The sequence below is a fragment of the Apaloderma vittatum genome, unplaced genomic scaffold (assembly GCF_000703405.1).
Source record: "Apaloderma vittatum isolate BGI_N311 unplaced genomic scaffold, ASM70340v1 scaffold40050, whole genome shotgun sequence".
Classification (NCBI taxonomy): Eukaryota; Metazoa; Chordata; class Aves; order Trogoniformes; family Trogonidae; genus Apaloderma; species Apaloderma vittatum.
The window spans coordinates 52,641-65,359 of NW_009695824.1; the positions used below are offsets into that span (position 1 = coordinate 52,641).

The 12,719-nt window shown below is 37.4% G+C and overlaps 1 protein-coding gene across 1 annotated transcript in view; it reads right to left on the reverse strand.

Annotated features, from left to right (window-relative positions):
• The window catches only part of LOC104276249 (rho GTPase-activating protein 15), a gene marked incomplete at both ends in the record, with an annotated part of 99,799 nt that overhangs the window by 33,207 nt on the left and 53,873 nt on the right, over window positions 1-12,719 (reverse strand). Inside the window, one exon of the mRNA XM_009872493.1 lies at window positions 11,088-11,165. Coding sequence (XP_009870795.1) covers window positions 11,088-11,165 — 78 coding nt within the window. The remainder of the gene's footprint in view (window positions 1-11,087; window positions 11,166-12,719) is intronic.

Below are 12,719 nucleotides of genomic sequence, written 5' to 3' on the forward strand. Positions count from 1 at the left end.
TGTGTACTTTCATATCTCCAGTTTGCCCTACTAATTGTACCTTTTTTTTTTTTAGATAGGATCAATTCCATCCTGTCCCACCTGTAAATCCAGAAACCCAGAATCATGCAGCTTTAGGTAAAGTTATTCAGCTCCTATAGGGCCCCATTTCTCTTAGCACTGGCTACTATTTATTTTGAAACTAGTTATCCTGTCTCCTCAGCTGATGTCAACATTATCCTTGAACAAAACACTGAGCAAGCACCTAACTTACAGTAAGAAATAGCTTTCAGCACCACAGTGATATAATCCTCGTGTCATTTTTCTCTTGTATTTTCCTTTTGCTTCGATGCTGTCTCTAGAGAGGCATCCTGACACCAGCTAAAGAAAGTTACACCAAGAGCAAGGAAACTCCTCCTCCTCGCATCCATCTTCTCTTCACTGCTATCTGCTTAATTAAGTCATTCTCAATCTTCTGTATCATAAACACATAATGTTGGTTGATGGAAATGTGTTTTGAAATCCCTGTTTGTTTGTTTTTTAATTATCTGATTACACCAAAAAAAAAATATGTCTGGTACATTAAAAAAAAGATCTCTAGCAATAGCACTATCTTTTTCTCTTTAAGACATTTTTTTTCCTCCCACTTTCTAACAGCCTACCCAGTACAGTCTTTACAGTTCATGGGATTTAAAAGTGTGATGAACTCATTTGTGACCAGTTCTGGAAACAACATTTAACTGGTTTCAGGTTAAAGATGCCTCTTGTTATAATCTTTACTCAGCTTGCAAGAGGTGAGGAATGCTCCGCTTAGTGTCTGCTGAGCTTTACATCAGGATTTTGGCATAACCTAGCTCCAGGCTACTCTCACCCCAAAATATCTCCTGTCCATATGTGTCCCAATGTCAGCCCAGGGTGCAACTCATGGATGAGCTGAGTCTTCCACGTTATGTCAGCTCATAATAGCGGGGGAAAAAAAAAGTATTCAACAGAAAAGGAGTATAAACTAGCACATTTGGCTGCATCTTGGACACTGCTTGTGAAGTAGAAGGGAAAAAAGTATTATAAAATATTTATTCGACCATATTCAATTCTCCACATCCTGATTATTTCAAAATCTTACTGTAGTTCTGTTGTAGAAATAATAGTCATAATTATATGAAGAAGAAACAATGCTTGAAATTAGAACCACGGATTTGTAGGTTGATTTCAAAAGGCATCATTCTCACAACTAACCCCGAGGTGTTTGTCCACACAGAGGGTTTTCATTAGGCTCTGATGATTATGGTAAAGTTGGGAAACAGGACCTTTGATCTCAAGAGATCTGAACAATCCTTGTTACATTTGCTGACAACAGGCACGCTACAGACTGAATGGTGTTAACATTCAGATGAGAGCTGAAAACTCAACTGAGAGCTATGCTATGTTCTCACTTTTAAGACTCTGGTTCCACGCATAACTTTGAAATTAAAATACAGTGTGACTACCTAAGTGTTTAAGTCAATATCTTTAATAATTCCTGCAATAATAAATCTAAAGTGCAAATTAAGATATGGGAGAGGAGGAGAAAGGAATATCTCTTTTTTTTATTTATGTATGTAGCATATATTTGTTCAGGGCAGTGGGATATGACACTTCTGTATATCAGGATTTCTTAAAGATATTTTTTTTAAAAAAATAAGTTTCCCATTAGATAGGCAATATTTTTTTACCTATATATGATTTTTAATTTTTTAAGGGAAAAAGACAAATGTGTAGTCAAGTAAAAAAAATATCGATTTGCCTAAATATAGATATCTAATGTCTCTTAAATGCTGTAAGCACTATCACCCAACTTTTATCATTTGATTTCCAAGGGCACAACTGTCTGCTAGACCTGCTAGCCTTGTGAGGGTCATTCTGATATTCTGCATGCTCTCAGGTGGCACTAAATATCAATAATTAGATAACTGAATCAAGACCCAAATGTCCAAAGAATTTGTTAAGAGAAGATGTTTTCCTGGATTGTGCTAATTTGCTTGTGCAAAAAATGCTATTTTTTTTTTCCACAGTAGTAATACCTTAAAATGAATAAAGAAAAAAAAGGGAGAAAAAAAAGAGGAATATTTAATTCTAAATCCATTAAAAATTGATGTTATGACTGACTAAAAAATTTCTTAAGACGACTAATTTTTGTCAGCACGGATAGTCTGTATCCACAAATGAGACAATTGAAGAGCATAGGTTTCCTGATAAAAAGAGAAGATTCCAATTCTCACAGAATCATGTATTTTATATTTTCTCCTCTTTTTTTTTTTTTTTTTTTCTTCTGGATGTTTTCTGTTTGAATATTTTCCAGTCTGGCCCCCAGTGATGTCCTGATTTGTCCCCAGCACTCTCGCTTCCCACTAAAATAACCAATGGAGTACAACAGTGGAATGTGTTACCAAAGTGTCCCATCCTCCCCCCAAACTAGAATCACTCGTTACTCACAACAGTTGTTACATCTACCACAGCGTTTATGATTTCCCCAGTTCTCCATATACAGAAGACCGCAAATACCATGATAAAGCCCAGCTTTGTGGTATGGTAACTCCTCGTTCCCTGCCACCCTCTATAACGTTACATAACAAACCTCCACATATGACATCTCCCTTTTTGCTGCACACCCCACTGCGAGCTCATATTTGTCAGCTAGCCTCACATACAAACCACAGAATTATAGATATTGACCACAAGGGAGAAAAACACCCCAAATATTAGGCCACACCATGGTCTTGTGAGACATTGACCAACTTTAAGTAAGGACTGTGCCACTTAGTTCTCCAACATATACATCTCCTTCCAGCACAAGATCATCCCACTCAGGATACTTTTGATACTCGGTTCAGTTAGGCTATAAGCAAGCCTGGCAACCCCCAGCTTCTGCAGATTACTTGATTATCCTAAAAATTATCATCAGCTTTCCTGTTAATACTTTTAACAAATTATTTCATTTCCTTGTTATTTCGGAGCTCTGCGAAATGGCATTTCCTGCGGCGTTACTATCAGAAAAACACACCCAGACAAAGAGTCACCCATGACAATGGCGAGCATCCTCCCCCAAAAAAGGCAATCCCTTGCTACAGTGTGCTACAGTCCTTCTAAATAACACTCCTTGAGGGGTTATCAAGAAGCTCCTCGACTTTTTGAAGTGTTACTAAGCAAGAAGCTACTGTAAAGCAAATAGTGCTGTGGTTAGTAAAGAAATGAAAGGCGTGTCTTAAATGCTTGATCATACAATACATGCCATAAAATCCATGACATGTTTGCGGCTGACCACATTAACCTAGTTTACTGCCTCTTCTGCCCCATTCTTCTGACTTATTCATCACACCATTGAAAAGAAAAATGTGACAAGACCGTTGGTAGAACAAATTGTACAGCATCTAGAGTTGCAGATCAGGAAATCAAAACTTATAATTTTGATTATATCTCTCCCTCCTCGGTTTCTATTTTCTTTCACACTGGGAACAAAATAAGTTACATTGGAAAAACATTAATATTCTATCTCTGTTATCCCTTTATTTTATATTATTTACAAAATAGTTCAAAGCCTTGTTTACTAAAACTAATGCTTCCAGCATATTTCATCACCTGACTTATATTTACAAATTACTGTTTGGGGTACTATATTCCCCCCATTTCCCCTTTTGAAAGAGAATGGTAAAATATGAAAATCGCACCTTCTTTTGAATTAAAAAAAGAAAAATATTCTGAAACTTAAAATAGATGTTCAGGCACAGAGAGAAAAGAGAAGAACCCACATCACTAACATGCACATATTAATTGATTGACCAGCTACTGTGGGCTCAATTAAAGTATTCTGTTGTAAGAGTTTTAAGGCTTGGAAATATTTATTTAAAAAAAAAAATTCTTGGCTACAGCTTGGCATATGCAGGTCTTAACCCAGAAACAAGCTGTTTTATAATTATTTCTGAAAATTTCTTCAGTCCATTTTATTTTCTGTGCTTGCCAGGGAAGTGTGAAAAAGAAAGAAAAAACCCCTATTTTTGACTCAAGGCTTTCAAGACATTTTGGTTCTCAGCTAGCGAGTAACCCAGTTTGAGACTGGTATTTCCAACACGAACTTTGGACCACTCTTACTGGTTTCCCAGTGAGACTGATTCCATGAAGAACTGCTGGCAGAAGCGAGGACGTTTTTGCTGGCTGGGCCATGCTTGATCACATGAAGATCAAGCCACGAAGGCTGGAGGATGGCTCTGAGGTTAGATCCCAACCAAGACACATTCACATGTTTCTAAGCATACTCAGATCTGCCTGAAAAATATACTCAATAACCTCTTAAGCCATCTGAAAAATGTATGAGATGGCAGAATAAAATGGGAAATCTCACTAGTGGATATGCACAAAAAAATAACGACCCACAAACAAGAAGGAAAGTGACCACAAGAGAAAACAAATCCCTCTGGGTTTCCCTCTTTTTTTTTTTTTCTTTTAGTTGGGAGCTGACAGAGATCTCTTCTCTGCCCACAGAGTTAAGGGCAGGACCGGAGCTGCTTTTCTAAGGGATATATTGGGTGAATGGAAAGACTCAGTTATTTTTCAATGGGGAGTTTGGTCCGCTTGGGTGTTTGATTAATTTTTTTTCTACTTCTTTCTTGAAACAAAGATGTGAAAGAGAGCTGCTTTATTTTTTTCTTTTCTTTTCTTTTCTTCTTCCCCAGCCCAGTCCTCTCCTCTCTTTCTTCCTCCCCAACCCCAGCTGCTTTTTTCCCCTCTAAACATTTGCTTCAAAACCAGCCAATTTTTGTTGACCTGGCAGCTCCATTTCAAAGGCAGCTTCAGTCTTGCATCAGCTCCACAAGCTCTGCCCACTGAGGCTGAGCCCATTGGGAAACCACTCTAGTTCCTGATAGTCAAGGCTCAGACATATGGTCCCAGCAAGCACACATAATCGGAAACATTAAAAAAAAAATATAATAAAATATGAAGATTTGTTCCTCTCTTCTTGTAGTTCATTGATAAAGAACATGTCAGTACGGTTGAAGAATCCTGCTGGTTAAAGGTATCATCCTTAGCTGCTCATATGGTCTGGGCTCTTACTTGTCAATTAGATTAATCCAAGCCATTTTAGAACAATAAATATAAGTACAGATGGAATATAAACATATTGAAGATTACAGTTTTTGACGGCTGTTGTTTATCAAATCAAAAATAATGTTGTAATGAGGATTTTGTTGATATTTCAAGTGGAAAGGAAAAGTAAATAGGAGTTAGATAAAAGAAAAAAAAAACCCAAACTAAAAAATCAGCAAACTACCACACCACAGTCTCCAAAACAGCCCATGGGTAAGAAAAAAGCAACGATTTTTCTTAAAATGCCACATATGAGCTACCTTTACAGAAGGGATATGACACCTATAAACTCAAAACACTAGGTATGTTGAAATCCATAAAATTTCCAATTACTGCTTCAGAATTTATTGTGCACATATGGAAAATAATACTTGCAAAAGAGAAAGGGGTTTGTGCCTGGTGCTGTCAATACTGTGAAGGATGGGGTGATTATAAAGCAAATTAACAATACTTTTAAATGTGCATTCACTTATCTTTCCAATTAAATCCTTGTTAAACAACTGCACAGACAGTAATGGTGTTTCTGCAAAGCACTGATCAAGACAGTTTTATTGTAATTTTTACTCTGTAACAATTAATCAAGTAGGCATTTTCTTTATTATTAAATTATTTAATTAATAAATATTCTCAATCAGTTCACGTATTTGTGGTTTAAATTTTACTTTTAATTTTTCTTAAACTAAATTATATTCCAGTGTATTCTTATAGAAGAAACAACAGAATTTTTTTTTTTTGCCAAAATGTTTTTTGTTTAACTGGAGGTAATTCCAGTGTTAGTTTAAATTCACCTTTTTCCCCAGTGCAGTTATCAATCCAAATACCTTTGGCTGTGCTTTTTCCATATTCCATAGGAAATGCACCTCTCTACAACAACGTAATATTTAGCCTTTGTAAAAATTCATATCTCCCCCTCTTTTGGTACATAAGTATAGTAACCAAGTTGTAAAAACACAGTAATTGACCTTTGGATGATACACGGTGTTTTGCAGTTAACGCACAAGGTATTTCAAATGAAGTAACGGGATGCAAAGGTCAACTCTACAGCAAATACCAAGTATTTTGCAAACAAAGCATCAGATAGAAAGACTATTAGGAACTCTCGTGTACTATGCATGAACCACCACTTACTGAATCATAGAATGGCCTAGGCTGGAAGGGACCTTAGAGATCATTTTAATCCAGCCTCCCTGAGGCCAGGGACGCCACCTCTCGACTAGATCAGGCAACACATGGGGACTGAACAGGAATCAAACCCACAACCTTAGCATTGTTAGCGCTACGCTCAACTGACTGAGCTAACTTACTGAATGAACCAACAGGTACTGAAATTTGTATTCCTATGGTTAGTTTCTCTGAACATATATGCGTTAGGATAGAATCCTAGTGTTTCAGCAATGTGTTATGAACTCTTTATAGCTCCATTTTTTTTTCCAGATAATTTAGTACTCACAAAAAATGCTTGTTTGACAGTCGCAGGAACAGAACACCTTCCCAGCTACCCAGCAGATTAGCACAGGAGGCACAAAAACATAACCATCTACCTCCTCACCCAGGTATCTCTGGACTTCAAGCCCAGAGGGCAATAGGGCATTGCTGGGACAGGTGTATGCAAGCAGGACAAAGAACCCAGAGATTTTAGCACAGAGAAGACCCTTACCCCATTGTCTCATGGTGTGTATCAACAGGACAGGCCTGAGCAGAGCACACCTCACAAAGTCACATTTTCCTTACAAACTAGCATCCTTATGGATGGAGAATCTTCTCTTTCCTTTTTTTTTGCTTTGCTTTCTCAGGCAATTTTGCCTCACTTTGACTTTCGAGAAGCATCTCCCACCTGCCCCCACTTTCATCGAGCGGTGCCTTGATGGCCCTGAGCAACCCCAGCTGGGGCTCCCCCAGCCCTGCCCACGCCAACCCCACCCTGGGGCTTTGGGCCAAAACAACAGGTCTTTCCAGTGGTACCCTCATACCCTGGAGCTGCCAGCACGCTTTATGTGGCTTAAGCAGTCCCATTGACAGTACATTATCTTTTTTCCTACAGGTGTGAATTAAAAGAATATACTTATAAATATGTATATGGGCTTTCACTTACTGGACTGTGCTTAAAATCAGCAAAAGTCCTCCCTTCCTCCATATTTTTCTGTTTTCACAAAATCCCTAAAGAATTTCCAAGTACCAAAGCTTTTTAATTTTTCTATGTTTTTTTTTAAGATTGCAACTATTAGACTTAAGTAATAATATGGAAAGCATAAGAGGAATGGCCCCCTCAGTCAGTGTCTCTGGCTGTTATAGAAGCCTTTACCATAGGTTCTTAGACAAGAATATAAGATGACTAGAAACTTAGCTTCTAAAACTAAAATTCTTTCAGTGCTTGTAGACTAGGAAAAGTACAAATTCCCTGATGTCAGTTTGGTCCAAACAGCCTCTGCTGCCTTGATTCAGTGATTTGAAAAATGATGACTTAGAGTTTTGAAAGTGCTGAGATATGTTATAGCCTGGTCCTCTTATGATCAACCGATCTTTTCAGCTCTTAATGGGAAAATAAATCACAGATAAAAGATAATCCCGTTGCACAGAAGCAAAAAAGGTGTGATATCAATAGACTTTTATAGAAAAAGAAAACTCTGTGAAAGGGATAAAGTAAATAAGGTAGTTTGTTCTGCTGATGCTCATGTTGGCAAGGTCAAAGCCCTCTTCAGGAGCTGCCTACCTCTAGAAATGGGAATGAAGCACAAAGTATATTCAAAGAATTAAAAAAGATACAAGACTTGTTTTTATTGTAAGCCTATCCTCAACCCCAGAGATCAACAATTTCAAAAGTCTTTTTAGATTTTTACTGTTCTTATTAGTTTTTTAATGATAAAGCTGTCAAACTGTTAGTCTGGTTTCTTTTCATATTCACCAGTTCTCTCTTATTTCATTTTGGATGCTGCAGATGACATTAATGGTAGCAGGAAAAGGAGCCAAATAAAGCTTTGCTATATTCTAATTAATGATTATTCTAATTAAAAAATACTTTTATATGGCAACCAGCCTAGAGTATCTTCTATGATCTTTAATTTTCAATGTGATACATATTATTTATAGCCTATAAATGTAGGTGTAACACAATGGCAAAGCAAGCAGGAAGAAAGATCCTACTAAGTATTTGGCCCGTATAAGAACTGATTGCATAGTCAATCTCTGCAATGTAAATAGGCTTTTTCAGAACACTTGTTTGCATTTATAATTAAATTAAACTTTAAGTAAAATGATAAAATAAAAATCTCTGGGAAAATCATATATATATATAAATACTGCTTTCCCACTGTTAACTGCTGAAAAATGAAAGGGTCAGAAACTGCTGCTGTCCTCAGCATCTAAGTGACAGGGGACAGCAAGCTCTTGGGGATATCAGGACAAGACTTGCTTTTGCCCCTCCAAGCACATGTTAAATAATTCCTGTCCCCGCCATCTATCCACAGTGTTTTTCACAGGTACACCATTACTCAGTGGACTCTTTCCTGCCTGAAGGTTCCTACCTACCAACTAGGCAAAATGATATTTAAGCAATTGAAGGAGCGGCCTGTTATCTTAAAGCCATTATTCGTGCCTGCGTTAATTCTTGAATGTTCCAGCTAAAAATTACTGGATTAGCCTTTGGGGATGGAATTGCTGGACTCTCCCATTTCCCCTCACGTGGTGTTGGTGTCACCTCTGAGGACTTCAAAGTGGCATTAGGGTTCACAGGAGATGAAATTTGGCATTTCTGCAGGCATTTACCTGAAGAAAGGCTAAGTACAGACCTGGTTAGGTATTTTTATAGCTAAGATTTTAAAGAACGTGTAACGGGGGACTAATTCCCATCAAAAATATATCTTGTTGTTATATGAAATGCATGAGTGCCACAGTTGTGTCAGTAAAGGTTGATGTAAGAAACAGCGATAATCACAACTTTCAAGACTGTAACATAGTTCTCCATGGGCACTAGTTTTCTTTGGGTTTTCTTTGGTCACTCAACAAATAAATTTCTTGTGTGTGCCCTAAGCAGCCAGTGTCAGAATGGCTTTAATGTACTATTAACTTCTCTTTTATATATTAATTTTTCATGGTAGTATAAACCAGAAGAAAAATGTGCCTGGTACCTCTGTGTTGCAAAAAGCCAGCATAGACTTCTGTCTAGCTTGTACAGCATCAGCCCATCTGTTTTAGGTGAAAACTTGAGCGGTAACATTAACCTCAAGTACGTTAACCTTTGGATGCCACGAGACATGATAGACAGGACCATTATTTTTATGGCACATTTTATCCTGAGCAAAGATCCTATGCAGTGAAGAAGGATAGAAAATCCTGGGTTTGCCTCTCTGTCTCCAAACAAAATACAGCATATGGTCATTTAAAAGCTAAGGCAGACTACATTATCGACACAAAAATACCCAACAACTATAAATCTAAGGGAACCCAAGTAATGAGTCAAAACCATGAGGCTGATGATTTATTCAGTCTCATTGAATTTACTGGCATAAATACTGATTCCTCATAAACCAGAATTCACCCTCCAGTTTCAGATGAAGACAAGACTGATCTGGAGCAGCTCAGGAGGAGCCAAACATCTACCAATCCCCTGAAACCTTCCCTAGAGATGTAAATGGAGGCTTGGAGGGGGAATATTTTTATACCCCTCATATATCTCACTTTCTTGAGATTTTTTTGAGCTAAAAATCTTAGTTTATATATAAATTAACTAAGGAAGTTGTTCTCTTAGGAGTTATCATCTCCCAGAAAACACATTCAATACAAAATATTGAGCAGTTCTGGTAAGACCCTCCAGGTAACTTTAGGAGTGTTGATAGACAGGAGAAAATGTTTCAGCAGTTTCATATTTATACTTGATTAATTCAAAATATTTTATCATTATGTAGTACCAGGAGGTTCACTATCATCAATAATATTTGCTACACTACTACATGTGGGGATACTTAGTCTTTGCCAATAGTAGTACACTGTTTGGAGAGGTGAATGTATTTGTCATTCCTGCCTGACCAATCTCATCTCCTTCTACGACTGGGTGTCCTGCCTGGTGGATGAGGGGAAGGCTGTGGATGTGCTCTACCTTGATTTCAGCAAAGTTTTTGACACAGTGCCGTGGTCTGGCCAGGGTGGTGGTGTTGGATCATAGGCTGGACTTGATGATCTCAGAGGTCTCTTCCAGCCTCAATAACTTTGTGTGATTCCGTTTAATTTATCCTAATTATCTCCTGATATCAGCTTCCACACCTCCAATAGCATCTATTGATCAATGTTAGATATATTTAGGCCATATCTGTTGGAAATGTTCTTTTGCATTTATGAAAATATGTTCATCATATGTGAAATCTGTGGAAACATGTTCAGTAAATATATACGGGTTGGTTCTAATTCTGGTTCTCAGGTCCCCTGAATATTCAGCTTTCCTCTTCTCATTGCCTGGGGTCAAATCTTTGTCTCTTCAAAATCAGTAACAAATCTTCCACTGACTCTGACAGAGCCACAACCCTAATTTTAGTATTTCCTTTTCAGTTCTTTTCAACACCTTTTTCTCTTTTGTTGTTTTACTTTGGATCCCTGTTCTACTTTTGGGTTTGTTTAACTTTCAACATCCAAACAATCTGCTATTTTTTCTTTTAATCTTTTTTTTTTCGTCACTTTAAGTCTTTAGTTTCTACATATGCTTTGTTTTCTGCCACGTTATTTCATGTATCAATTTCCTTCGTTTTTCTTTGTTTTTCTGAGTTTTTTTTTTGTTTCTCATCTCCTGTTTAACTACTATCTTCCCCTGCTTACTCTGCTGTTTTTCCTCTCTCCTAGCTGACATTTCCCTCTGTGCAATATCTTTCCACCTTCTCTCCCCTCTCTTTTCCAAAACACGGCTCATCGTTCTATGCCACTAATGTATAGCAGATTCTGAAATACTGTCATCTGAGACAGTTAAGTACTAAACAAAACATTACCAGGGTGGAGGAATCACTTACCCTGATTGACAACAAATCGTAACTTCTGTATTGTTGCCAGATTGCCGCTAACTCTGTATATTCCATCAACATCCAGACCTGAAAGAGAAACACATATTTCATTTTAGATAATATAAGTATTTTTCTTTGTACGTCTGTCAGGAAGCCAGAAGCGCCCTAACAAGTATGAAGAAGAGGAGCATAGTCAGCGACTGAAAAATAATCCACCTGACAACAACTGAAGTGCCTCCCGCCTGATTAAAAGAACAATGAAGAATAAAAGTGGTAGATTAACTTAAGTGAATGCAAAACACCTAACTATAATTATCTTGTAATTCTGTCAGCAGAATACGGTTCTGCACGGGTATTTGAGTGGGAAGGGAAGGGTGAATTAGCTCTCGTGCTGATGGAGAAGGCTTTTTGGAATACGCACGATGCTGTGCTAGCCCTGCTCAAATGTGTGTGGAGGTTATATTAATAGTGCCGGGGAAACTTCTCAGTCGGAGGTCTGGGTTTTTCAGACATGAATTTCTGAGGCTGTGACCTTTCTGAAAATAAAGCAGCGAGATGCCCACTCTGAAATCGCGACGTGCGGGAGACTTCACACAACTACCGTTTCCCTACTATATTCTTCATAGCAGATCAGACAAGTTGGAAGATGAAATTAAATATTCCAAATAGCATATGCCCTGGAGTACATTTCTTCATTAATATAGGCCATTCTTTTCAAGGACAGCCTGACAGTCTTGTTTCTCCCTGCATATCTACTCAAGGTTTATCTTCTAGGTGAAACTAGATGTCATACTCCCTTTTGTGACATATTATCTCCTACAGCAAGCTCTGCTGATATGACTGTTTAAAATAGCACTTCCAGCCCTGGTTACATACTTGTAGCATTTCAAAACACATGGGAACTGCTCTCCTTTCCTGGGAGAATTAGCTATGGTCGACAACAACCGAATCTGCATGTCTAAGAAATGAAAACACTAAAATCTATATTGTCATTTCATGTTTAAAATCTGCAAGTATATTAGAAGCTAAGAGAATCTAAAAAAACCAGTTTTTTTTTTAAGGCTACTCATCACCAGAACACAAGTTTTAATTAGATTTTGGCTAGCAGATCCAGAGAAAGCCTTTCTCTTGGAAAACGCTAATTTGTCAAAACCAAAAATTTCCAGGAAATATTTCCTGACAATGTATCTAGAAGGATTTTTTTTTCCAATTTGGAGTGAGGAAAAAGGAAAATCTGAAACAATAGAAAGGAGAAAAAACAAGTCCAGAAGCCCAAAAGTGTTATCAAATATAACATTTAGATAGGAAGGAGCTGATGTTCAAGTCTTTCTCTAAAGATACGGGCATCATGCCTTGGCAGATGAGTGCTACAACCCATAGACTCAACTGCTTGGAGAAATTCCTCATCTTGAAACATTTTAAAAGATTTACTTTTCTTTTTTTTGATGCAGAATGAAACCAAATAAAGTCTTTCATTTGTTTCCATGCTTGTTTTCTTTCTCTATAAAATATAGTTATTTTATGTCTGTCCTGCTAACAACGTTCTGATTTAGTCTACAGCAGATAATCTATTTTAAAAATTAATAATAATTCAGTATTTTACACTGGTTATCTATGTCTTTTATTAGACAATTCCTACCC